A 27,940-nucleotide genomic window follows, 5' to 3' on the forward strand; every position below is an offset into this window, starting at 1 on the left:
GCAGGTGACATGGTAGTGGGATGTCATATTCAGACCCTTGCTATTTACTGTATTTCTATCTGCATTTGCACAGTTTGTTGTCTTCTGCACTCTGGTTGATCTTTCATTTATCCTGTCTGTAGATTTATTGAGTATGCCCACAGGAAAATGAATCTCAGGGTTGTATATGGTGACATATATGTACTTTGATAATAATGTTTACTTTATTGATCCCAGACTTCGAGTATCCTCAGTGATTTGATAGAGGTACACATGATACCGAGGCATAGATCAAGTGGACAGGCAGACACTTTTTCCCTCGTGTGGAAATAGCTAACAAGAGAGAACATAGATTTAAGGTGATTGGAAGAAAGTGTTGGGGGGGGGGGATGTCAAAAGTGGGTTTTTATACAGAGAGTGGCGGGTGTGTGGAATGTGCTGCCAGGGGTGGGGGAGATGGTTGAGGGGTGGTGGGAGAGGGTACGTGGAACGTGCTACCAGGGGTGGGGGGAGAGTGTAGAGAGGTGGCGGTGGGTGTGTGGAATGTGCTGCTTGGGGTGGGGGAGATGGTTGAGGGGTGGTGGGAGAGGGTACGTGGAACGTGCTACCAGGGTGGGGGGAGAGTGTAGAGAGGTGGCGGTGGGTGTGTGGAATGTGCTGCTTGGGGTGGGGGAGACGGTTGAGGGGTGGTGGGAGAGGCTATGTGGAATGTGCTACCAGGGGTGGGGGGAGAGTGTAGGGGGGTGGGGATTGGTGTGTGGAATGTGCTACCAGGGGTAGGGGGAGAGGGCTTGTACTCTTCAATGTTTTTCATGTTCAATTCTGCCTCCTGGAAGACGTCCAGCCCCCATCTCAGTCTTAAGTGGCAGCCCGATGGGCTGTCCCAAGCCCAACTGCGAAAGGAGGGTTAGGCATGGGGCTAGCAATCCCATCCCGTAAAAACCCAGAGCTACAGAAACATCAACTGAAGCTCCAAAGACCTCATGCCAGGGAGAGGAAGACATTTGACGTTGTGTGGTGAAAGCAGAACCTTTCTATTGGCCCAGGACAGTGGACTCTGGTGAGTTGCTGACAGTGGCTTATATTCCAGTTGGGGGTGATGAGCTTCAGCAAGCAAGTGACGACTCATTCTGGAACTGTGCAGCCACATCATTCCACCCCACTGACAGGTTTACGTTCTGCCCTAGGGTGGGAGGAACGACCAAAACTGCTGTGCTGGAGGGCGGGGAGAGGGCACGGCCAATGGCGCTGGGAGTCTGATGCTCGAGTGGTTTACCTGCACGCAGACCTAAGCCACCGCACATTCTCCTGTGGCCCTGAGGTGGCTGGGCTGAGCCAGTAAGTCAAGATTGCTAGCTTTCAAATTCCCCTCCCCACCCCACCACTCACTACACTCTTCATCCCCACCCCACCACAATGACCAGGTTAGGTGTCACCAACAACCTGACCGGGGGGGGGGCGGGGGTAGTTCGAGACAAGCACGCAAGAGAATTATCATTTCAACGTCAACAAGTGTGTTCACCAAAGCGAACCTTAACAAACAATGGGATGTGTTTGAAAGGGTTCAGAAACCTTTAACCAGTTGACAACAGGCTCCGAGGCTTATCGAGACGGAGGGGATAATCACCTAGCGTGGTATTCCTCTGAAGGTGCGAGCTGAGGCTCCTGCCCACCACACTGTGGGGCCTCCGTATAGGCGGCTTTTTGAAACTGCCCGCGTACTGGTGAAGGAAGGAGTGCATGCTGTGGGACGTGGGGGGCCTCCCGTTCTTCACCATGGGCTCTTTAAACCCAGCGAAGGAGGTCCAAAGAAAGAAAGAGAGAGAGAAAGAAAGAGAGAGGGGGAGGGGAAGAGAGGAAGAGAGTGAGCAAGAGAGAGAGAGAGAGAAAGAGGGAGGGAGAGAGAATGGAAGAGGGAGAAGGAGAGAGAGGGATAGAGGGAGAGAGAGAGAGAGAGAAGGAGAGGGAGGGAGAGGGGATAGGAGAGAAGGAAGAAGGGGTTGGGTAAGGGGGTCGGGAGAGGGGAGAGGGAGGGGGAGGGGAGAGACAGGGAGGGGGGGGAGAGAGGGAGGAGGGGAGAGAGAGGGAGGAAGGAAGGGAGAAGGAGGGAGAGAGGATGGGAGAGGGATAGGGAGGGAAGAAGGGGAGGGGAAGGGAGTGGGGAGAGGGGAAAGTGGAGAGGAGAGGGTGGGGTGGAGAGGAGAGGAGAGGGAAAGGAGGTGGGGTGCAAATAGGATTGAGAGAGGGATGGAATAGGGGATGAGGGAGGCGACAGAGGGGATGAGGTGAGAAAGTGGTTTAAGAGGAAGGTGAGAGAGAGGGGTTGTGAGAGAAAGAAAGAGGGATTACAGGTGAGAAGTGTGTGAGAGAAGAGAGGTGAGAGAAAGAGAAAAGAGAGATGAGGGTATTGAAGAAGGAGAGAGTGAGAGAGAGAGGAGAGGTGAGGGAGACGTGAGAGATGAGGAGAGTAACAGGGAGGGGAGAGAGAAAAAGAGTGAGAGAGAGAGAGAGAGTGAAAAGTGAACAATTTAACACAAGAAAAACAACAGGAAAGGGTGTTGGATGGGCGAGAGGGCAGATATGTAAAAGTGGCACAGACAGTGAGAGTTTGAAGGAGTGGGAGAGACACGGTGGCAGTCAGCAAGGCAATGGGGGTGTGTCGTGGAGCAGAGTGAGCCCAGGTCAATGTGAGGAGGGGGAGAGAAAGAGGGCAGAGAGCAGCATCACAGAATGGGGAAGGCAACAGATCAGAGTAAGCAAAAGGGTCCACATTGAAAGAGCAGTTAAGCAAGTGGAAATGAAACAAGAAGTACATGCGAGAGGTGAGGGTACAGGTCCGGGGGGGAGGAGGGTCAAAGAAGAGAGAAAGAGAGAAAGAGGAGACAAAAGAAGGGAGGGATAAATTAAGGGGAAGAAAAAAGAATAAAAAGAGGGAAGAAATTAAAACACAAGTAGACTGAAAATATACAATGCAGGTTTAAAAGAATGTATAGCACCAATTGAAAACCATTCAAGGCATGCAGCAGGCAATTACTGAAACAGAACTCCACCAGCACAAAACGAGGTCAGCACAGCTCAGACGGAGAGTAACCTTGGCATCTGGACATTCCCGATCCCCACACCACTCAGCAGTCAGCCCCCACCCTCCCAATCATCGGGCGGCAGGCGGTCCGCACAGGCCCACCCCACCCCACCCCACCACCAGGTGGCAGGAGGTCCGTCCCAGGAAGACCGCTGGCTCAGGGAGCTCGGACCCACTGCCAGCCTGCGGACCCTGATGCTCCCCCATGGGGCGAGAGGCAGGAGTGTTCTGAGAGACTGAGTGGGTGCGGGCAAGCAGAGACAAATGGGGTGAGAGAGAGAGAGAAATAAAGACAGAGAGAGATTGAGAGATAGATAGAGAGGGAAAGAGAGAGGGAGAAAGGGACAGAGAGGCAGAAAGAGAGAGATAGAGACTGAGTGACGGGAGAGAGAAGGAGCAACAGGGAGAGGTGTAAAGGATGACGGGGAGAGGAAGCAATGGGGGAGAGTGAAAGGGAGAGGGGCAGAGAGAGAAAGACAAAGACAGAGAGGGAGAGTGAGAGAGACAGGCCAAACAATAGGTGGAGGGGAGAGAGTTGGGGGACAGTGAGAAAAGGAGGAAGGCAGAGGGAGGGGGAGGGGAGAGAGTGGGGAGATAGAGAGGGGAGAGAGAGAGAAGGGAGAGGGAGAGGGGGAGAGTGAGAGGGAGAAGGAAGGATTTAGGATGGAGAGAATTATAGAGAGAGAGCTAGAGACAGAGACAAAACTGGGAAAGGGGGGACAGATCACACAAGAAGGAGAGGGGCAGACAAATGCAGGCTGTTGAAACAAAAGATTGCCAGATGGAGGGAATGAGTGAGAAATAAGTAAGAATGTTGGGGTAAGTTAGGTGGTAGACAGAAAGCACTTATATGTTGGAAATGGTTCCCTATATTACAGGGATGAACAACCAGGGAGGTGAGAGTTAACATGGGGAATTGAAGTGGAGTGGAAGGATCACAGAGAGCAGGGTGTCACTGTCACATAGTCCCTGCCCAGCCACTTTGGATCCTCAGTCCCAGCATGAAATTGCATAGAAGGCCCTTTAGTCCATGATCCCAGTGCCAGCTCTTTGAATTTCAACCCTTTCCCACTACAGCCCCAAATAGTTCGCAGTACCTTGTTGAATTACTTCCTTTCGGGCAGTGAGACCCAGATTACAAAAACCCACTGCTGAGAAAACATTCCCCTGGAGACCTGCCCAAACACCATCTGTGTCCCTCTGAACTCCGCAATGGATGGCCTCAATCCCGGCTCTGAAAGGAGGAGCAGTGGGGATGGGGCTAGCAATCCCATCCGGTGAATACCCAGAGTTACAGAAACGCCAACAGAAGCTACAAAAACCTCATTCCTAGGTGAGGAAGGTTCTTCGAAAGTTGGCTTCAACGGGGGACAGCTTGTAAGACAGGCCTAGGACAGGGGGCTCAGGCGATCTGCTGCCGGTGGCCTAGGCCACAGTAGGGGTGATGGGCTGAATTAATTATCCTTCTGGCTGTCGACTTTTTGAGAACAACCTGGCATTTCAGAAAATATCTGTAGCCTCGCCAAGTTCTTGATGTGCCTAGAATTGACCACAATGTCCCATTTAGATGCTTCCAACCAGTGACTATAGAGTCCATGGCTGAGTTCTTGTTTGGTACAGAAAGCTAAGCCTGTGTGTTTTCATAGATCCACATTCTGAGGATTCAGTGCCCTGTCACTGGCAAAAAATGAGTAGTGCCTGGAACTAGAGTGGGGCGGGGGGAGAAATGGAGAGAGAAAAGGGGAGAGGGAGAGACAGTGAGGAAGAGAGGAGGGGAGAGAGGAAGAGGGGAGGGGAGAAGGGGGAGAGAGAGAGAGGGGGAGGGAGAGAGGGGGAGAGAGAGGGGGAGAGAGAGGGGGAGAGAGAGAGGGGAAAGAGAGGGGGAAAGAGAGAGGGGGAGAGAGGGGGAGAGAGAGAGGGGGAGAGAGAGAGGGGACAGAGAGAGGGGAGAGAGAGAGGGGGAGAGGGAGGGGGAGAGGGAGGGGGTGACTATAAGGCATAGGAGCAGAACTAGGCTATTCGTCCCATTGTCTGCTCCACATTCTATCACGGCTGCTTTATTTTCTGTCATTCTGCCTTCTCCCCGTAACCTTTGATATCCTGACTAATTAAGAACCCATCAACCTCCACTTTAATTCACATCCATCTGTGGCAATAAATTCCACAGATTCACCACCCTCTGGCTCAATTCTGAGGCCGTAAGCCTCTGGTCCTAGATTCCCCCACTATAAGTAATATCTTCTCCCACTCTACCAAGGCCTTTCAATATTCAACAGGCTTCAATGAGATCTCCTCTCATTCTTCTAAACCCCAGCAAATACAGTCCCAAAACTGTTAAATGTCCCTCATCTGTTAACTCTTTCACTCCCAGGATTATTCTCTCGAACCTCTTCTAGACCATCTCCAATGCTAGCGCATCCTTTCTCAGATAAGGGGCCCAAATCTGCTTATAATATTCCAAATGCAGTCTGACCAATGCCTTATAAAGTCTCAGAGAGTGAGTGAAAGAGAGAGGCAGAAAGGGAAAGGGTGAGGGTGAGGGCGAAGGAGAGGATGACGTTGAGAGGAGAGAGAGAGGGAGGGAGAGAGTGAGGAGGAAGAGGGAGAGGGGGAGAGAGGGAGAGGGGGGAGAGAGGGAGGGGGGAGAGAGGGAGAGGGAAGAGGGGGAGAGAGGGAGAGGGGAGGGAGGGGGAGAGAGGGAGAAGGGAGAGAGGGGGAGAGAGAGGGAGGGTGAGTGACACAGAGGTAGAGCAGGACAGAGAGACAGGTAGGGAGAGTTACAGGATGCAGTATGTGGGGTGGAATGGAGTGGGAAAGGGGTGGTTGGCGTTGACAAGGTTAGGGCTTAAGGCTGCCCGAGCACACCCTACCCCCCTGCTGTGGCACCCAGAGCCACCCTTCTGCAGGCACACACACACACACACACACACACAAACACACAGTCACACTCTCGTGCTGTTAACTGCGCGACGTGCCTGGCGAGGGACGGCCCCCAGACCACGGCAGTTGCGTCGGCCGTTCAGTTAGGCAGTACCCCCACCCACCCCCCCACCACTGCACCCAGACATCCACAGCAGCAGCAACAATGACACGCCGGGTTAAGAAGGAGAGTTGAAATGAAGAGAGTTGATTCCTTACCGTTGTGCAGCGGTCGTGCGGAACGCAGCTGGGAAGTGGAGGCAGCGTGACGAAGGTGAAAGGGTAAAAAACCAGACTGTGATGCTCGACCTGAAGGTAACAAGGCAGTATGTATGACAGGGCCGGCAGCTAACCTGTGGTAGGCACCGCACTGCTGAGAGGCTGGATGCACCAAGCTACCCTCCTCTGGTGTTACTGACTGCGTCCTGCCTCCTGATGGGGCGTCGCTTCACTCTCAGACAACCAGATCGGAAGCCAGTGGAATACTGGATCACCATCTTCAATCGGTGATACCTCTGAAAAGGTGCAACCATCATTCTACCCCCACCACCCAGGACATTCCCTCTTCTCATTGCTACCATCAAGAAGCACGTACAGGAGCACCATCATACACACTCCACAATTCAGGAAGATCTTCTTCCCGTCTGCCATCATAATTTCTGAATGGACGGTGATCCCGTGAATACTACCTCACTATTTTTGCACTACTTATTGAATTTAAAACTTTTATATGGACAATGGATTCTGGTCAATTGGGCCATCGGTTAATTGGGGCAACCGCCTATTTGGGTCCCTGTGCCACTTAATTGGGACAGGAGACTTGCTGAACAGTTTCTATCTAGCGTCAGATGCGTGCACTTGCATGGCTGTCAGACACTCTTACTTAGACCGTCAATTTGTGCGTTCAAAAAGCAGTGATTTTTGTCAATGATAGTTGGTGAGAAGTAAGTAGTAAGACAATTCAGAATTGTTTTGCTCACTGCGGTTTCAATCATTCAGGCTGGAGATGCCAGAAACAGCCAGGGATGAAAATGAAATGATTTCACTACTTCAACAAGTTAGGACCTATGAAGGCTTCGACAATCACCTTAAATGTTACAATGAAAATGAAGATTTGGAGAATGCAATCATCGAAAGCATTGTATGAAGGCATCCACTAGGTGTCTGAGCTGATTTTGTTCATTTACAGGCAAAAGAATGCATACACTGGGTGAATTCCTCTTTGATAACTATCAGGAACCAACGCACAGTTTATAGCACCGTATAGCAGCACCGATACTGTTCTCATTTCTTCTGCAGTTCATTTAAATACCTAAGTTGTTACTCTACTAAATGGTGCTTTGTCCTTTTTACCTAATTCCATGAATTTTCCGCTAATTGGAGAAGCCGCTTAATTGGGCCAAAATGTACTGGTCACAATGTGCCCCAATTAACTGGAAACCACTGTATTTCTCATTTCAATTCATAGCATTTTTTATGCATTGCACTGTACTGCTTTTGTAAGTCAACATATTTCACAACATGTGTCAGTGACGATAAATCTGATTCAGACTAAAGAGAAAGTGCAGAGCTAATGCAGAGGGGGGATGGGAGACGGGGAGAGAGAGAGAGAGAGAGAGAGAAAGGTGGGGGAGAGAGAGAGGGAGAAGAGACAGGGGGAGAGAGGGGGGAGGAGAGGGGGAGGAGAGGGGGGAGGAGAGGGGGAGGAGAGGGGGGAGGAGAGGGAGAGGGGAGAGGGGAGGGGAGAGGGGGAGGAGAGGGGGAGGAGAGGGGGAGGAGAGGGGGAGGAGAGGAGGAGGAGAGGGGGGAGGAGAGGGGAGGGGAGAGGGGAGGGGAGAGGGGGAGGAGAGGGGGAGGAGAGGTGGAGGAGAGGGGGGAGGAGAGGGGAGGGGAGAGGGGAGGGGAGAGGGGGAGGAGAGGGGGAGGAGAGGTGGAGGAGAGGGGGAGGACAGAGGGAGGAGAGGGGAGGAGAAAGGGGGACTGAATGAGCCTGTGGGGTAAAGCAGGGGGACCCTGTAGTGACTGGATTGTAGTGAAGGTGGGAGCCAGTTAGTGACAAAGCGTGTTAGATTGCCTGGATCCTTCAAATGGAATGCAAGCGGGGTAGTTTCAGTTTGACCTTTCAGTTACCTTTCTTTGGTGGACGCGCTTGCCTGAGGGTCTCCCGGGGTAAAAAGGCGAGTCACACTTAAGTCGCTCCACTTTATACAGAGCCTGACTAATGGTGGACATTATGCTTGGAATCTGTACAAGGTCTGGGCTAATTCAGAGCTGTGGCAGGAGTGGGGTGGGTGTGTGAGTGGGGGGTTGGTGGGTGGGATGGTCCAAGGGTTGGGAATGGCCCTGGAACTCAAGTGATGGAGAGAGATGGAACTGGAAGATGCCTCGAGGAGCACTTGAGGTGGTGTAGCCCTCTGCATCCGAGGTCATGCCACCTGAGGCACAGAGAAGCCATATATGGATCGGGCAGCTGCTTTGCAGACTGCCTCTGTTCAGTTCACAGGGGTGACTGTGAAACCCAAGCTGCCCGCCACTTTAATCCTCTGACTCAATCCCACTCTGAGTTCCCTGCCTTTCTCCTGAGATGTTACCCCAGACAAGCTTAATACCCCATGGCTCACCTTCCACGTAGTGCTCCACAGTTAACGCTACACTCAACAACGTCAGATAGTCAGCCACTTCAGTTTTTGTGTCAGGAGTGGCCAGTTCTGATGACAGGCCACTGACCTGCTCCCACTTCCCTCCCAACCGATACTGACTGGCTTGTGGGCTTTTCCAGCACTCACTTGTATCTCAAGATTTCCACGGCCGCAAGTCCAGCGTTGATCCTTTTCTCTGTCTGTTGTTGTGCATTTGCAGTGACTTACGAGTCTATATCGCCCATCTCACCTGCCATTTGCACGATTGAGCCCTGCCCCCCTCCATTGTCTCAAGCTCTTCTCCTCCCTTGCTATCTGCCTTGCTTTCTGGCTCCGACGGAAGGTGAGCTCCTGAAACGTTTCCTTGCTCCACCGATGTTGCCTGGTATTCTCTGCTTTTATTTGGCACCTCCATTATCTGCAGTCTGTGTGCTTCGAGAGACAAAGCTGGCTTGGTAGGAAGCAGGGTCGATTGGCATGCAACTACTATGGGGGGGGGAAGAGAAGGTTTACTTGTGGGAGGGGGGTGGACATGGTCAAAGGGGAAATATAGCCACTCACCTCAATACTGAGCCGATAACAGTAAGTCTGGACAGTTCTCCATAGGTCACCAGACTGTGGCAATCAATCCTCACAGCCCCCCACATAAGACCCCTTACCACACCGCCCAACCTCCCAATCGACACAACTCACCACTGTCGCTGACATTATTTTCTTCAATGTTTATCTGCTCTGATAGGTCACTCAGGGATTTCTCAGACGCCTGGCTACCTCGGAGCGTCATAGACAGCTGCCGTTTAATTTTCTTCATCCGATCCATCAGCGTCTGATTTCCAATCGCCTGCCGTGTCAAAGGAAATAACAAGCAGATAAGAGAAGCTGTTCACCACGAGAAAAGGGTGATTGTACTGATGCTACATTCTTCCAGGCACTCAGAGGTATGGGTCAGCACTCCATCGAACGGAGTCAACTCTTGGCTTGGAGCTTAGCTCAAAGTTCAAAGTAGATTTAATATTAAGTACGTACAAATGTATATATTACTATATACGACCTTGAAATTCATTATCTTGCAGGTACTTACAGGGAAAACAAACAATAGAATTTTACCAAAAACTATGCATAAACATATGAGATTCTGCAGATGCTGGAAATCTAGAGCAACACACACAAAATAATGGAGGAACTCAACAAGTCAGGAAGCATCTATGGAAATGAATAAACAGTCGACATCTCTGGTCGAGATTCTTCATTAGGACTGGAAAGGAAAGGGGCTGATGGCAGATTAAGAAGGGGCAGGAGAAGGAGGAGTACAAGCTGGCAGGGGACAGGTGAGACGGAAGGTGGATGGGTGATAAAGTGGAAAGCTGAGAGGTGGGAGAGGTAAAGGGCTGCAGAAGAAGGAATCTGATAGGAGAGGAGAGTAGACCACAGGAGAAAGGGAAGGAGGAGCTGAACCAGAGGGAGGCAGATGATGGGCGGGTGCGGTGAAGAGAAGGGGTGAGAGGGGAACTGAAATGGGGAGTGGAAAAAGGGAGAACCGGAGGAGAGGAAGTTAGAGAAATCAATGTTCATGCCATCAGGTTGGAGGCTACCCAGAGGAATATGAGGTGTTGCTCCTCCAATCTGAGGGTGGCCTCATCATGGCAGTAGAAGAGGCCATGGACCAACATACTGGAATGGGAATGGGAAGGGGAAGCAGAATTAATAGGTGTCCACTGGGAAATCCGACCTATTGTAGCAGACAGAGCAAAGGTGCTCAACAAAGCAGTTCCCTCAATCTACACGAAGTCTCGCTGATGTAGAGGAGACCGCATCGGGAGCTATGGATACAGTAGATACCCGCTTGACAGACTCCCAAACGAAGTGCCACCTCACCGGGAATCGAACCACAATTGCTGGCTTGGCAAAAAGCATTACGCTAACCGCTACACTACTGTGCTGCAAACCCGAAAAGAGCTGCCGTCTCGAAAGTGCCAGTGACCAGGTTTCAAATCCAGCGGGACTTAAGCAGTTTGTACACTCTTACTGTGAACGTGTGGGTTTCCTCTGGGTGCCCGGGTTTCCTCCCACATTCCAAATACGCACGGGTTGGGGTTAAGTTGTGAGCATGCTGTGTTGGTGTTGGAAGCGTGGTGACTCTTGTGAGCTGCTCCCAGCACAATTCTCAGACTGTGCTGGTCACTGACACGAGTGACAAGTTTCACTGTCAGTTTCAATGTATGTGTGACAAATAAAGTTAAGCTGTAATCTTAACATTAATCAAAGAGGTACAGGCTAGTAGGTTAATTGGTCGCAAGGGTGTGATTGAGCTGCACAGGCTTATTGCTGTAGCTCACTAAAAAACACGAAGCAATGCAGACTCTGGCCCTCCACTGCAAGGGAGGAATCTGTTCTTTGAAAGAAGCCAGTCAAGGCTGCTCCAGTGTTCCCGTTGTGACCTCTTCTACATTGGTAAGATAAATCATAAACTGAGGGACCACATCGCTGAGCTCAATCCACAAAGAGAGGAACTTCCCGGTGGCCAAACATATTGATTCCAATTTCCATTCCCATTCCGACATGTTGGTCCATGCCACGATGAGGCCACCTTCAGGGTAGAAGAGCAACACCTTATATTCTGTCTGGGTAGCCTCCAACCTGATGGCATAAACGTCGATTTCTCCTTCCGGTAAAATAAACTTTCCCTCTATCCCCTCTTCTTCTATTCCCCACTCTGGCTTCTTACCTCCTCACCTGCCTATCACCTCCCCTGGTACCCCCCCTCTTTCTCTTTCTCCTATGGTCCACTCTCCTCTCCAGCTCTTTACCTTTCTTACTTCCCTGGCTTCACCTATATCTTCTAGCTTGTCCTCCTTTCCCTTCTCCACCTTTTATTCTTGAATCTTCTCCCTTCCTTTCCAGTCCTGAAGAAGGGTTTTGGCCTGAAAGTTTGGCTGTTTATTCGTTTTCATAGATGCTGCCTGACCTGCTGAGTTCCTCCAGCATTTTGTGTGTGTTGCAGAGAAGGCTGCATTAGATACACTCGTGCTCGGGTCCCTGTCAAGGACTCTGATTCCTGCATGAAGGGTAAACGTGTTAGTGGTGGAGCCTTGGCTAACTGACCAGGTTACCGCAGGATGCCTCAGTGTTTAAAAATGGCCCATGGGCAGCCCCTCACACAAAGCAGGCATGTCACTGTGCAATCAGAATCAGCAACAGGTTTACTATCACTGACATAACGTGAAATTTGTTGTTTTGTGATAGCAATACATAAAGATTTTCTAAAAGTTATCAAAAGGAATATTTAAAAAAAGTGGTGCTTAAAAAGAGCAAAATAATGAGGTAGTGTTCATGGGTTCCTGGATTGTTCAGTAATCTGATAGCAGAGCCGTTCCTAAAACATTCTCTTCAGGCTCCCGTACCTCCTCCCTGATGGTAGTAACGGGAAGAGGACATGTCCTGGATGATGGGGGTCCTTCATGATGGGTGCCGCCTTCTTGAGACATCGCCTTGAGAAGACATCCTCAATGGTAGGCAGGCTAGAGACTGTGATGGAGCTGGCTGAACTACAACCCTCTGCAGCTTTTTCCAATCCTATGCATTGCAGCCTCTGTGACAGGCAGTGATGCAACCAGTCAGAATGCTGTAGAAATTTGCCAGTCTTTGGTGACAGACCAGATCTCCTGAAACTAACTTGCCTGTTCCTCCATCCTGAAGAAATGGACCACATCCCCCACAGCTCTTTTTCTCTTCCCACAGTGCAGCAAGTACTGGAGACGTACGCAAATAAAGTAATTTGATGCGTTGCTACATAAACATTTGTGTGTATCCCCTTGGTTTGTAATCATGAGTGTCGCATAACACTTGGCAGAAGAGATGGAGATGATGCCCAGTGTAGGGATGAATTTCACGAACCCAAAGTGAAACCCAGAGTGGACTGCTAAGTATGTGACAAATAAAATTGATCTTCAATCTCTAGTAACAGCAGTAGAGTTCTTGCTGATGCTTCACCATTCAATAAAATTCATCTGCTCAACTTCACTTTTCCAATCCAAATTTCCTCTTGTTCTGTGCTCAAGCAGCCGATGATCATCAGTGCATCCGCAGTCTTCAGGGGGTGGGGGGAGAGAGTGACCGGAGGAACAGAGTCCGAGACACCTAGGTCCTTGGATCTTCCATCCCCTTGTTCTACAGGGACCGTCCTGAGGAAACCTCAGCGGCTATATTTTATTGGGTGTGTCACCTAAAACTAGCTAATTTCTACAGATGTACCATGGAGAGCATTCTGAATGATTGTATCACTGTTTGGTACGGAGGCTCCAATACACAGGATTGGAAATGGCTGTGGAGGGTTGTAGACTCAGCCAACTCCCTCACGGGCACAACCCTCCCCACCATCGAGGAGATCCTCAAAAAGGTGGCATCCATCACTAAGAATACTTAACAACCTCTCCTCTTTGCTACCATCAGGGAGCTTGCAGACCCACACTCAAAAGTTTACAAACAGCTTCTTCCCCTCCACCACCAGATTTCTGAATGGTCCGTGAATCCTTGAACACTATCTCCCTATTTTTGCAGTGAAACAGACTGGGGCTGTATTCATGGTAGTTTGGAAGAACGAGAGGAGACTTAATTGAAGCCTGTAAAAATCTCACAAAGTTAAACAGGCCAAATATAGGGAGGATTGTTTCCTGACGGACCAGGTCGCAGCCTCAGGATACAGCAAATGCCATCTATAATCAAAACAGGGAGACATTCCTTTGCAACACACACAAAATGATGAAGGAACTCAGCAAATCAGGCAGCATCTATGGAGAGGAATAAGAAGTCAATGTTTTCAGCTAAGACCCTTGAACGGTCCTGGCACAGGGTCCTGGCCCGAAACGTCAACTGTTTATTCCCCTACATAGGTGCTGCCTGACCTGCTCTTTTTTCCACACTGCTATATATATATATTTCATATTGTAGTTTATAGTACCCTTTTATTACTGCACTGTACTGCTGCCGCAGTAACAATAAATTTCCTGACTCAGATCCTGACCTATTCTGCCACTCCAGCTTAGCAACCCTCTGCTGTTCATCACTGGATGAATATCTCAGTTTTGGGGTCAGCTAGACCCACAGTGATGAGTGATACAACCCTGGAAGAAGTGACTTCTATTTTGGAAGCATTGTGAGTGTACATGGTGGTTCAGATGAGGATGTTAAAGCCAGAGTAATTTCCAATATCTTGAAGAAAGTGTGGACATTCAGAATCATATCAAGGAAAACCACAATCAGAATCCTCGACTCAAATGTTTAAACAGTTCTCATGTATGGCTCCGAAACCTGGAGGAGAATCCTAGACATCAGATGGACTGACAAAGTGACCAACCAGACACTGTGGGAAAACACCAACCAGGAAACCATAGTGGTACAAAATATGCAAATAGAAATGGAGGTGGATTGGCCAGTCCTTGAGGAAGCCAACCAACGACATCACCCGGCAGGCATTAAAATGGAATTCCCAAGGTAAGAGGGAAAAGGGACGTCTAAAGAACACGTGGAGCAGAGACGTCAAGGCCGAAGTAAGACGATGGGGACATTCCTGGTTCACCCTCGAGAAACTGGCTCAGAACAGAGGACGATGGAGACAGGAGGTCATCAATGGCCTGGAAGCTAAGGACAAAGAAGAAGAACTGGAGGTTGTTACTGTAGGCAATGCAGTCTGCAGGCAGAGGGATGGAGGGATGACTGATACAATTACTCTGCCTTACTTGATGAAACGCTTAAACGTGCCTTTGTAACCTCCAACTTAACTGTGCCTTTGTAACCTCCAACTTAACTGTTCCAGCATCTTACAGTCAGCTTCCATTGTTCTGCTGCCTGGCTGATTTCTGGGATGTGAGCATAGCACATAAGGAGAGACTAGTTTAGATGAGATTAATCACGTGTACATGGAAACATAGAGTGAAATGTGTCGTTTAAGTTAACAACCAACACACCCACCACAGTAGCACAGCAGTTTGTGGGACGCTATTACTGTTTAGACTGTTCTGATGTTTGGAGTTCAATTCTGGTGCCATTCCATCACATACCAGTCCTCACTGAGGGATCATAAGTGGAAAAGGTGAGCAATTTCAAGTTCGTGGGTGTTAACATCTCTGAGGATCTATCCTGGACCTAACATATTGATGCAGTTACAAAGAAGGCACGACTGTGACTATATTTCATTAATTTCAGGAGATCTGGTAAAGAGACTCGCAAATTTCTACCGATGTACTGTGGAGAGCATTCTAACTGGTTGCATCGCTGTCTGGTATGGGGGTGGGGGACTGCACAGGATCGGAAAAAGCTGCAGAAAGTTTTAAACTCTGTTAACTCTGTCATGAGCACTAGTCTCCCCAGCATCCAGGGCATCTTCAAGGAGTAATGCCTCATAAACGTGGCATACATCATTAAGGACCCCCATCACCCAGGACTTGCCTTCTTCTCAGTGAGGAGGTATGGCAGGCTTAAGGCACACACTCAGTGATTCAGGAACAGCTTCTTCTCCTCTGCCATCCGATTTTTGAAAGGACATTGAACCCATGAAAACTACCTCACTACTTTTTTCCCTCTTTCTGCACCACTTATTTAATTTAACTTTTTATGTATACTGTATATGTACTTACTGTAATTTAGTTTTAATTATGTATTGAAATGTACTGCTGCAACATAACAGGAAATTTCATGTCACATGCCAGTGATATTAAATGTGATTCTGATTCTGTAAAGCGTCTGTACGACCTCCCTGTGGAATGTGTGGGTTTACTCTGGGTGCTCTGGATTCCGCCCTCAGGCTAACTGGTCATCCTAAACTGTCCTGTCATTGGGTTAGGGTTAAATTGAAGTTGTTGGGAATTGCTGGGGCGGCGTTCCTCGAAAGGCTGCAAGGGCCCACTCTGCGCTGTATCACTAAAATATTTTTAAAAAGACACCCGAGGGCATTCTGAGGCAGCCTGCAAGTGTCGCCACACATCCCGGCACCAACACAGCATGCAGCAGAACAACACAGAACAAGCAGTCAGCAACACAACAGCAGCGAAACAGACTGGGGCTGTATTCACTGCAGTTTGGAAGAATGAGAGGAGATTTCATTGAAGCCTGTAAAGGTCTCACAAAGGTAAACAGGCCAGATAGAGAGAGGATCGTTTCCTGAAGGACCAGGTCGCAGCCTCAGGATACAGCAAATGCCATCTATGATCAAAACAAGGAGACATTCCTTTGCAATGGAGGAACTCAGCAGCTCAGATAGCACCTATGGAGAGGAATAAGAAGTTAACATTTTCAGGCAAGATGCTGCAGCAGTCCTGATGAAGGGCCTCGGCCTGAAATGTCAACTGTTTATTCCTCTGCACAGATGCTATCTGAGCTGCTGACTCCTTCAGCGTTTTGTGTGTGTGTGTGTGTGTGTGTGTGTGTGTGTGTGTGTGTGTGTTGCTCTGGATTTCCAGCATCTGCTGTGTTTGAGACATCCCTTCACTCAGTGTGTGATGAACATGTGAAAGTCGCCACAGATCGCAAGGAAAAGAGGAAACAAAAGCCTGAAAGCACATACCACCATGCTCAAGGACAGCTTCTACCCCGCTGTTACCAGACTATTGAACCCTAGTACAATAAGATAGCCTCCTGACGTCACAATTTACCTTGCCATAGCCCTTATATCGTATTGTCTACCTACACTTTCTCTGCAATTTTAACACTTTCTTCTGCATTTTGTCTTATTCTGCATTTATCTTGTACTACCTCGACGGATTGTGAGATTGGAGATTACGATATTAGCTTTATTTGCCACATGCAGACATCGAAACATACAATGAAACGCGGTGTTAGCTTCAAATTAAATCAGCAACGACTGTGTCTGGCAGCCCACTAGTGTCGCCATGCTTCTGGTAGCAACATAGCATGCCCAATAAAATAATCCGTACAAATAGCATGCAAGTTTTACATTAATAAACCAATTTACAAAGGCAACCAGCTCTTTGAATATAGAACATTACTGCACAGCACAGGCCCTTTGGCTCACGATGTTATGCCAACCGTACAACGTACTCTAATATCAATCTAACACTTCCCTCCTGCATAGCCCTCCATTTTTCTATCGTTCAAGTGCTGATCTAAGAGCTTCTTAAACGTTCCTAATGTATCTGCCTCTAATACCACTCCTGTTAGGACGTTCCACGCACTGTGTGAAAAACATACCTCTAATATTTGGCCCCCTCCCCCCAACCCCATTCTTTCCTCCAATCACCTTAAAATTATGTCTCCTCATATTAGCCATTTCAGCCCTGGGAAAAAGTCTCTGGCTGTTCACTCAGTCTATGCCTCTTCTCATCTCGTACATCTCCATCAAGTCACCTCTCAACCTCCACAGAGAGAATTTGCTCAACCCCTCCTCATAAGACATGCTCTCGAATCCTGGTAGATCTGCTTTACACCCTCCCTAAACTTCTAGGTCCTTCCTATAAAGAAGCGACCAGACCTGAACACAATATTCCAAGTATGGTCTCCAGGGGTTCCCAACCTTTTTTATGACATGGACCAATACCATTAAGCAAGCAGTCAACGGACGCCAGGTTGGGAACCTAACCGGGGTTCTACAGAGCTGCAAGGTTATCTCGCAGCTCTTGAACTCAATCCCCCGACTAATGAAGGCCAACATGCCGTATGCTTTCTTAATCACCCTATCAACTTCCGCAGCAACTTCCAGCGATCTATGGACACAGACCCTAAGATCCCTCTGTTCCTCCTCACTGCTAAGAATCCTGCCATTAACCCTGTACTCTGCCTTCAAATTCGGTACCTCAGGTAACATTAAGAAATCTGTTCAAGGCAAAACGGCACAGCTGAAAAGTCAAAGATCTCAGACGAGCACAAGCAGATAAAAAGAAAACGTACAGGACATTGGGGACCATGATCGTGCCTGTGAAGAGTCCCCAGGGACTGACACGACTGCGGAGATTGCTGGAGGCTCACTTGCTTCTGCCTTCTTATGCAAGCGAAGCACTCGATGCTCCTGCCCATCGCGATTATAAATATTCAGGGCTGTGAAGCTGCGGGCGTATGCAGAAAGCAGCAATTACATAACATGCAGCACAGGGCTGGCTGCGAGAGGAAAGGAAGCAGGCTTTCGGCGTGGAGACACTGGAGGGAGCAAGTGAGAGACCTTTATGTGACTCTGCTTATTATAATCGAAGCTCATCACTCCACACCCACGCTGTGACACCCCCACCCCACCTGATACACAAATCCGAAGTGCTGGAAGCTTGTCTATTATTGAAGAGCAGTCGTTTGGAAAATTGCAAGACATTAAGGGGAGAGGGGAGGAGGGAGTCATGAGTCAAGCTCCCTTTTGCTTCGAAAGCCCCACAAGGGTCTTCTATTGAGAGAGACTGAAAACACACACACACACACACACACACACACACACACACACACACACACAGGCTCAAAGACGGGTTTAGAACTGTGCCTGGCAATCTTAAATTGAAAAACAAAACTACATTTACAGCCATTTGCTCTGTAGCAGGGGACGACAGGGTCGGAATCAACCCTGGTCCACAGAGATGATCAAGGGGCCGTGCCCCACCCACAGCAATGTGCCCTGTTCAGAAATGATGTACGAAACAAAGGGTGAGGAAACCCACATGCCCTCCTCTCATTGGTACCATCAAGGAGGAGGTACAGAAGCCTGAAGATACACACCCAAATGTCTTAGGAACAACTTCGTCCGCCATCAGATTTTTGAATGGACAATCAACCGTCACCACTTTGCTCTATTTTACATCTCCTAAGATGCAGAAAAATTGATTCAGGCTTTTGTTTTTAGCCAATACTACGAATGTAATGCATACTTTTCAGGGCAGCCTGAGAAAGATATAAATTGGCTGCAGCTTGTTCAAAGTGCAGCAGCAGGAATCTTAACCAAGAAAAGAAAATCTGAGCACATTTCACTGGTTTTGGCATCTTTACACTGGCTGCCTGTGTCCATTAGAAACATAGAAAACAGGTGCAGGAGTAGGCCCTTCGGCCCTTCGAGCCTGCACCGCCATTTATTATGATCATGGCTGATCATCCAACTCAGAACCCCGCCCCAGCCTTCCCTCCATACCCCCTGATCCCTGTAGCCACAAGGGCCATATCTAACTCCCTCTTAAATATAGCCAATGAACTGACCTCAACTGTTTCCTGTGGCAGAGAATTCCACAGATTCACCACTCTCTGTGTGAAGAAGTTTCTCCTAATCTCGGTCCTAAAAGGCTTCCCCTTTATCCTCAAACTGTGACCCCTCGTTCTGGACTTCCCCAACATCGGGAACAATCTTCCTGCATCTAGCCTGTCCAATCCCTTTAGGATTTTACATGTTTCAATCAGATCCCCCCTCAATCTTCTAAATTCCAACGAGTACAAGCCCAGTTCATCCAGTCTTTCTTCATATGAAAGTCCTGCCACCCCAGGAATCAATCTGGTGAACCTTCTTTGTACTCCCTCTATGGCAAGGATGTCTTTCCTCAGATTAGGGGACCAAAACTGCACACAATACTCCAGGTGTGGTCTCACCAAGGCCTTGTACAACTGCAGTAGTACCTCCCTGCTCCTGTACTCGAATCCTCTCGCTATAAATGCCAGCATACCATTCGCCTTTTTCACCGCCTGCTGTACCTGCATGCCCACTTTCAATGACTGGTGTATAATGACACCCAGGTCTCGTTGCACCTCCCCTTTTCCTAATCGGCCACCATTCAGATAATAATCTGTTTTCCTATTTTTGCCACCAAACACATTAAATTGCATCTGCCATGAATTTGCCCACTCACCCAACCTATCCAAGTCACCCTGCATCCTCCTCACAGCTAACACTGCCACCCAGCTTCGTGTCATCCGCAAACTTGGAGATGCTGATTTAATTCCCTCATCCAAGTCATTAATCATCCAAGTCATTAATATATATTGTAAACAACTGGGGTCCCAGCACTGAGCCTTGCGGTACCCCACTAGTCACCGCCTGCCATTCTGAAAAGGTCCCGTTTATTCCCACTCTTTGCTTCCTGTCTGCTAACCAATTCTCCATCCACATCAATACCTTACCCCCAATACCGTGTGCTTTAAGTTTGCACACTAATCTCCTGTATGGAACCTTGTCAAAAGCCTTTTGAAAATCCAAATATACCACATCCACTGGTTCTCCCCTATCCACTCTACTAGTTACATCCTCAAAAAATTCTATGAGATTCGTCAGACATGATTTTCCTTTCACAAATCCACGCTGACTTTGTCCGATCATTTCACCGCTTTCCAAATGTGCTGTTATCACATCTTTGATAACTGACTCCAGCAGTTTCCCCACCACCGACGTTAGGCTAACCAGTCTATAATTCCCCGGTTTCTCTCTCCCTCCTTTTTTAAAAAGTGGGGTTACATTAGCCACCCTCCAATTCTCAGGAACTAGTCCAGAATCTAACGAGTTTTGAAAAATTATCACTAATGCATCCATGCATCAATTTTAATATACTCTTAATTGATTATAAGTTCTGAATTTGAATCATTATCACAGGAAAGCAGCATCCATCATCAGGCACCCCCACCACCCAGTTCTCTTCTTGCTGTTGCCATCAGGAAGAAGGAACAAAAGCCACAGGACACACACCATCAGGTTCAGGAACAGTTATTACCTCTCAACCATCAGGCTCCTGAACCAAAGGGGATAACTTCACTCAACTTCACTTGCCCGTCACTGAAATGTTCCCACAACTTAGGAACTCACTTTCAAGGACTCTTCAAGTCACGTTCTCCATATTTATTGCTTAGATCATAAGACATTGGAGCAGGGTTAGGAAATTCAGCCAATCGAGTCTGCTGTGCCATTCCATCATGGCTGATTCCAGATCCCACTCAACCCCATACATCTGCCTTCTTGCCATATCCTTTGATGCCCTAACCGATCAGGAAACTATCAACTTCCCCTTTATCCTTGGCTATTTCATCCACTTTGCCTCCAACTTCCACCCAGCCCTCAAATTCACCTGGTCCATTTCCGACACTACCCTTCTTTTTCTTGATCTCACTGTCTCTATCTCCGGAGGCAGCTTATCCACCGATGTCTATTGTAGACGAACGTACTCTCACAGCTACCTGGACAATACCTTGTCCCACCCTGCCACTTGTAAAAACGCCATCCCTTTCTCTCAATTCCTCCATTTCCGCCGCATCTGCTCTCAGGATGAGGCTTTTCACTCTAGAGTGAAGGAGATGTCCTTTTTCAAGAAAGGGTCTTCCCTTCCTCCACCATCAACACTGCCCTCAACTGCATCCCCTCCATTTCATGCATGTCTGCTCTTACCCCATCCTCCCACCACGCTAATAGGGATAGGGTTCCTCTTGTCCTCACTTACCACCCCACCAGCCTCCGTGTCCAGCACATAATTCTCTGAAACTTCTGCCACCTCCAACTGGATCCCACCACCAAACACATCTTTCCCTCCCCCCACTTTCTGCTTTCTGCAGGGATCACCCCCTACGCGACTTCCTTGTCCATTCGCGCCTTCTCACTGATCTCACTCCTGGCACTTATCCTTGAAAGCGAGACAAGTGCTACAACTGCCCCGACACCTCCTCCCTCACTACCATTCAGGGCTCCAAACAGTCCTTCCAGGTGAGGCGACATTTCACCTGTGAGTCTACTGGGGTCATATACTGTGTTCGGTGCTCCTAGTGTGGCCTCCTGTATATTGGTGAGACCCGATGTAGATTGGGAGACCACTTCACCGAGCATCTATGCTCCATCCGCCAGAACAAGCGGGATCTCCCAGTGACCACCCATTCTAATTCCACTTCCCATTCCTGATTTGTCCGTCCATGGCCTCCTCCACTGTCGGGATAAGGCCACACTTAGGTTGGAGGAAGAACACCTCATATTCCACTTGGGTAGCCTCCAACCTGATGGGATGAATATCGATTTCTCAAACTTCCTGTAATACTCCCCACTCTGTTCACCATATCCCATCCCCCGTCCCTTTCTTACGCTATCTCCTTGCCCACCCATCGCCTCCCTCTAGTGTTCCTCCCTCACCCCACCCCAGCACCATGTTTTTCTTTCTTCCATGGCCTTTAGTCTCTTTCACGAATCAACTTCCTAGCTCTTTGCTTCATCCCTCCCCTCCAAGTTTCACCTATCACCTGGCATTTCTCTCTTCCCTCCCCCCACCTTTCAAATCTACTCCTCAGCATTTTTTCTCCAGTCGTGCCGAAAGGTTTCGGCCTGAAATGTCAACTGTACTTTTTTCCATAGATGCTGCCTGGTCTGCTGAATTCCTCCAGTATTTTGTGTGTGTTACTCGGATTTCCAGCATCTGCAGATTTTCTCTTGTTTCCCCTTTAACTGTACTCACTGACTTGGCCACCGCCGCAGTCTAGCAGAATAATCCATAGATTCACCACTCTGGCTAAAAAATTCCTCTTTACCTCCATTCTAAAAGGTTTGAGGCTGTGTCCTCGAGTTCTGGACATCCCCACCATAGGAAACATCCTCTCCACATCCATCCTATCTAATCCTTTCAACATTCAGTAAGTGTCAATGAGATCCCCCTTATTCTTCTAAATTCCAGTGAGTACAGGCCCAAAGCTGCCAACTCCTTCATTCCCGGAATCATCCTTGTGAACCTCCTCTGGACTCTCTCCACTTCTCAAATATGGGGCCCAAAACTGTTGACGATACTCCAAATACAGGCTGACTAGCATCTTATAAAACCTCAGCATTATCTCCTTGCTTTTATATTATTCCCCTTGAAATAAATACAAACATTGCCTTCTTTACCAAAGACTCAACCTGCAAATTAACCTTCTGGGAACCTTGCATGAAGACTCCCAAGTCCCTCTGCGTCTCTGATGTTAGAATCTTCTCCCTATTTAGATAATAGTCCGCACTATTGTTCCTTTTTCCATCTGCCACTCTTTTGCCCATTTTTTCAATCTGTCTGTCCTGCTGCAATCACATTGCTTCCACAGCACTGCCTACCCCTCTACCTATCTTCGTATCACCTGCAAACTTTGCCACAAAGCCATCAATTCCATTATCCAAATCATTGACAAACAATGTGGAAAGTAGTCCCAATATTGACCCCTGAGGAACACCACTAGTCACTGGCAGCCAACCAGAAAATCCCCTTTATTCCCACTCGCTGCCTCCTGCCTGTCAGCCACTCCTCTGTCCATGCCAGTATCTTTCCTGTAATGCCATGTGGCATCTTATCAAATACCTTCTGAAAATCCAAGTAAATGACTCCACTGCCTTTCCTTTGTCCACCCTGCTTGTTACTTCCGCAAAGAACTCTGGTAACAGATTTATCAGACAAGGTTTCCCTTCACTGAAATTATGCCGACTTTTGATTTATTTTATCATTAGTCTCCAAGTACCCCAAAACCTCATCCTCAATCATAGACCAACACTTTATCAACCACTGAGGTTAGGCTGACTGGTCTATAATTTCCTTTCTTTTGCCATCCTCCCTTCTTAAAGAGTCAAGTGACATCTGCAGTCTTCTAGTCCTCTGGGACCATGCCAGAATTAAGTGATTCTTGAAAGATCATGATCAATGAATCCGTTATCTCTTCAGCAACCTCTCTTAGGACTCTTGGATGAGGTCCATTTGGGTCCAGGTGACTTATCCACCTTAAGACCTTTCAGTCTGCCTCACATTTTTTCCCATTGTAAACTCCCCAGCTCCCTTACATTCACTGACCTCCAGCACACTGCTACTCCAGTTCACCTGTTCTCTCTTTGTCATCCATCACTACCTCACAAGCATCATTTTCCAGTGGTCCAATATCAACTCTCACCTACCTTTTACTCTTTATATAACTAAAAAAACTTTTGGTATCCTGCTTTATATTATTGGCTAGTTTGTCGTCATATTTCTTCTTTTCCCTTCTTATAGCTTTTTTAGTTGCCTTTTGCTGGATTTTAAAAGCTTTCCAATCATCTAACTTTCCACTCACTCATGCTACATTATATGTCCTTTCCTTGTCTTTTATGCAGCCCTAAACTTCCTTTGTTAGCCACAGTTGCCTATTCCTGACATTGGAGAACTACTTCTTCTGTGGGACATATTTATGAACTATTCCAAGAAACTTCGGCCATCTCTGCTCTGCTGTCATCCCCGCCAGTATCCTCCTCCAAACCACCTGGGCAAGCTCCTCTCTCATGCTTCTGTAATTACCTTTAGTCCGTTATAATACTGATACACCTCTCAAATTGCAGCTTGAATTCAATCATATTATGATCACTGTCTCCTAAAGATTCCTTTATATTAAGCTCCCAGATAAGATCTGGGTTATTACACAACACTCAATCAAAGGTAGTCTTTCGCCGAGTAGGTTCAAGCACAAGCTGCTCTAAAAAGCTATCTCATCAGCATTCAACGAATTCCCTCTCCTGCGATCTGGCAACAGCCTGATTTTCCCAATCTCCTTGCATATTGAAGTCCCCCATTACAACTGTGTCATTACCCTTATTACATGCCTTTTCCAGTTCCCTTTGCAATCTGAACCCCACATCTTGCCTACCATTTGGAGACCTATATATGATTCCCATAATGTTTTGTTACCCTTGCAGTTTCTTAACTCCATCCACAGAAATTCAACATTCTGTGACCCTCTGTCACCTCTTGCTAAAGATGTAATTCCATCTGTTACCAACAGAGCCACACCACCGCCTGTGCTTTCCTGCCTACCCTTTCGATACAAAGTATATCCTTTGATGTTGGGTTCCTAACTATGGCCTTTTTTCAGCCACAACTCAGGGATGCCCATGACATCATAGCGACCAATTGCGCCACGAGTTTGTCACCTTATTCTAAACACTACGTGCATTTAAATGCAGCACCCTCAGTTTTGCATTCTTCACACTTTTGAATTTTGCTTCTGTGGTACAATTTAACTCTTTGCTCTGTCTGCGTTTGTAGCCAATCATTGGCTTATTTATTTATTATCATTATTTATTTCTTTTTTGTATTTGCACAGTTTGTTGAATGTGCAAGTAGGTATGGTCTTTTACTGATTCTGTTATGGTTATTGTCCTATTATGGATTGAGTGTTATATGGATGTGTTGAGTATTCATTAAGGACTGGGTGTGTCTGCACCCGCCCCTGACACTGCTTCTCTGCCGCCTATCCCACACCCCTCCTGCAGCACTCCACCCTTGCCATTCTCAGCATCTTCTGCTCCCACCAGATTTACAAACTTGCTCTCTGCTGCGTGTTGACAGGTACAGTGCTGTGCGTAAGTCTACAGCACTCTAGCTATTTCTTACTGGGTGGCAGGGTGAAGATACATCTCTACCAAAGGAGGTGTAAGGTGCGCGAGCCTGTAGGTCACCCTTGGGCAAGGTGTAGTAGCTGCTTAATTCCCCGATCAGGGTCATGTGAAGCCATGTGAGCAGGTGGTGGATGGTCGTACGAGCAGCTGGTGTATATCACAAGTCCTGGTTGTGCAACCACCGACGTCAGGCAGACAATCTCTGAAGAGTATTGATGATGGCTGGGTCACTGTCTTGTAAAACACTGCCCAGAGCTGATGGCAAAGCACTTCTGTACAAAAATTTGTCAAGAGAAATCATGGTTAAGGAAGGGGAGGAGAGTGAGGGCAGCGGTGTGGGGCGTCTTCCCCATGGGCAATGACCCCTCGCTACTTCTCAGATTAAGGACAGATGAAAGACCATCGTTGCCCACGTCATACAACACTGCACATAATGATGATGATGATTGCAATGACTGCTGCTGCACAATAACAAATTTCACAACGTACACTAGTGACGTTAAACCTGATTCTGATTCCGTGGTCTTTCCTGACACAGGTCATACCACCGCACACAGATTTAGGATCAGGTCTACTATCGCTAAGACATGACATGAAATGTGTGGCTTTGCGGCAATAGAACAGTTCGAGACATAAATATCTACAAAACACAGACAAAAATAAATAGTGGAATGAACAAAAAAGAATAACAAGGTAGAGTTCATGGACAGAAATGTTACGGCAGAGGGGAAGAAGCTACTTCTGAATCAGTCTGTGGCTTCAGGCTCACATACCTCCTCCCCGATGGTAGTAATGAGAATAGGTTATGTCGCAGATTGTGAGGGTCCGTAATGATGGATGCCCCTTCTTCAGGCAGCGCCTTATGAAGATGATGGGTGGAGTTGTGCCCGTGATGGAGCTGGAGCAGTCGACAACCCTCTGCAGCTTTTTTCCGATCCTGTGTGTTGGAGCCTCCACACCAGTCGGTACTGCAGCTAGCTAGAATGGTACATCTGTAGAAATTTGCGAGTGTCTTTTGGTGACACTCCAAATTTCCTCAAACTCCTAATAAATATATCTGCAGTCGTGCCATTGTCTTTGTAACCGCGTTGATATGTTAGGCCAGGAGAGATCCTCAGAAATGTTGATACCTATGAACCTGAAACTGCTCAACCTTTCCTCTGCTGATCTCTCAATAAGGATTTTATTGTGTGTTCCCTCAACTTCCTATTCCTCAAGTCCACAATCTTCGTCTTACTGACATCAAGTGCAAAGTCAGCTTTATTATCACTGACTTATGTCATGAAATTTGCAGTTTTGTGGCAGCAGTACGGTGTAAGTCATTTAAAAAATTACTTTGTTACAATAGGAAATACCTAAAAAAATAAATACAAACATTTGTAAATAGTGCAAAAGTAGTGCTTATATGGGCAGAGCTCCAACAGCCACTCAACAGCGACTTCTTTCAGCTCATCTGCGGAAACAGCTTAATTTCTACCTTTAATGTCTCTGTTTTCCCTTTTCAAGGTGGATAGGGTTCTGTCGAAGACCCTGATCTAGAGCAACACTCAAACTTCGGTACTTTGTGGCAATGGGATCCAGTCCAGCTCACTGACCGGCCGTTTTTCAATAATCCCAAGCTTCCAGCCTACAAGATGAGGGGGCCTTCGGGGTTCAGGGGCTTTGAGGCTCTGGTGACAAGCGGATTCTATGCCAGTGCCACCAACTGAAGTGTCGTGGAAGAAAACAGAACATCAGGACCAGTGGAACAGTTGTTGCTGGTCCTGTACACACACACACACACTCTCTGTCTCTCTCTCCCCCCCTCCCCCCCCCTTTCTCTCACTGGTGGGGAGAGTTTATTGCTGATTCTTGAGTTGGAGAACTCAGAAAAAAGTGACGCGGCAGACTTTAACACCGTAAGCCAGAGAGCTGTTTGTCTTGGTTGGGCTCCCCTCTCGCTATGGAAGGGTGACAGCTCTCTGTCCCTTTATTAGGGAGAGAGAGAGACACAGCCTGAGGTATGTTGAATTGTCAGGTGAACGATTTGTTTTTGTTGTACTGCAGATCATGGTCTTTGAAATTGCTTGCTTGGTGGGTGGAGGGTGCTGATTTTTTTTTGCTGAAGTAAGTAGGAGAGGGGGAGTAGGGGGACTTTGGGGTTCTAACACTTTTACTGTCACTCATTCTTTGGGGCACTCTCCTGTTTTCGTGAATATTTTTGAAGAACAAGAATTTCAGGTGGTACACTGTGTACGTTATCTGATATTAAATGGAACAGTTGAAGCCATTGAAAAAAGGAGCAAGTATTGGGGGTGTCTTCATTATCCATTCAGAAATCTGATGGCGGAGGGGAAGAAGCTGTTCCTGAACCATTGAGTGTGGATCTTCATGCTCCTGTAACGGGACCTGATTCTGCTCCTGTGGATTTCAATCAGAAAAGGCTGCTGACAAGGCTGAGGGATGAGTTGCCTGGATTGGTTGTTGGAGGCAGTGGCCCCTGGCGGGAATACACAAGGTGCTTATCCACTGGGAAGGGTGAGACAGATACAAATGCCCAGCCTGCACTCCATCACGGGGGAAGTAATGGATTCAGGGTACAGGAGATTTATGGCATCATTGGCCTCTAAGCTAGTTCATGCCACAGAGCAGCCGCTGCGAGGAGGTGGGGGAAGGTGGTTAATTGTGCCATCAATCTGCTCTCGACAGAGTCCAGCTGGTGTAGAGGTCACTCTTCTGAAATCCTGCTGAAAGACAAGGCACACACAGAGAGAAAGCGAGAGGGGAATTAAGGACAGACTTGCCAATTCTGTTCCTCTGCACAGAGCAAGTTCACACTGTCCCCCAGTGTGTCCGCGCCCACCTGCAGGCTGCTTCAGGAAATAAATGAAGAATGGTAACAGGCCGCTGAGAAAGATGGCATGGCTGCTGGAAAGCCTGCAAGTACAGGGATCACAATAGGCTGCAGAGGGTTGTAGATTTAGCTGGCTCAGCCAAAGCACAACCATTCCCACCTTAAGAAAGAAGCAT

General features: G+C 47.9%; 1 protein-coding gene across 9 annotated transcripts in view; it reads right to left on the bottom strand.

The window, feature by feature from the left end:
* The window catches only part of LOC134339016 (cyclin-dependent kinase 17-like), a 130,642-nt gene that overhangs the window by 48,062 nt on the left and 54,640 nt on the right, over positions 1–27,940 (bottom strand). For 4 of the 9 annotated variants that reach the window (XM_063035261.1, XM_063035260.1, XM_063035259.1 and 1 more), the window contains exons 2-4: positions 9,313–9,460; positions 6,200–6,289; positions 1,607–1,762 (exon numbers count right to left, since the gene is read on the bottom strand). In XM_063035261.1, the coding sequence (XP_062891331.1) occupies positions 1,607–1,762; positions 6,200–6,289; positions 9,313–9,460 (394 nt within the window). The remainder of the gene's footprint in view (positions 1–1,606; positions 1,763–6,199; positions 6,290–9,312; positions 9,461–27,940) is intronic. The other 5 variants (XM_063035265.1, XM_063035262.1, XM_063035268.1 and 2 more) reach the window with 3 other exon arrangements.

The sequence above is a fragment of the Mobula hypostoma genome, chromosome 28 (assembly GCF_963921235.1).
Source record: "Mobula hypostoma chromosome 28, sMobHyp1.1, whole genome shotgun sequence".
Classification (NCBI taxonomy): domain Eukaryota; kingdom Metazoa; phylum Chordata; class Chondrichthyes; order Myliobatiformes; family Myliobatidae; genus Mobula; species Mobula hypostoma.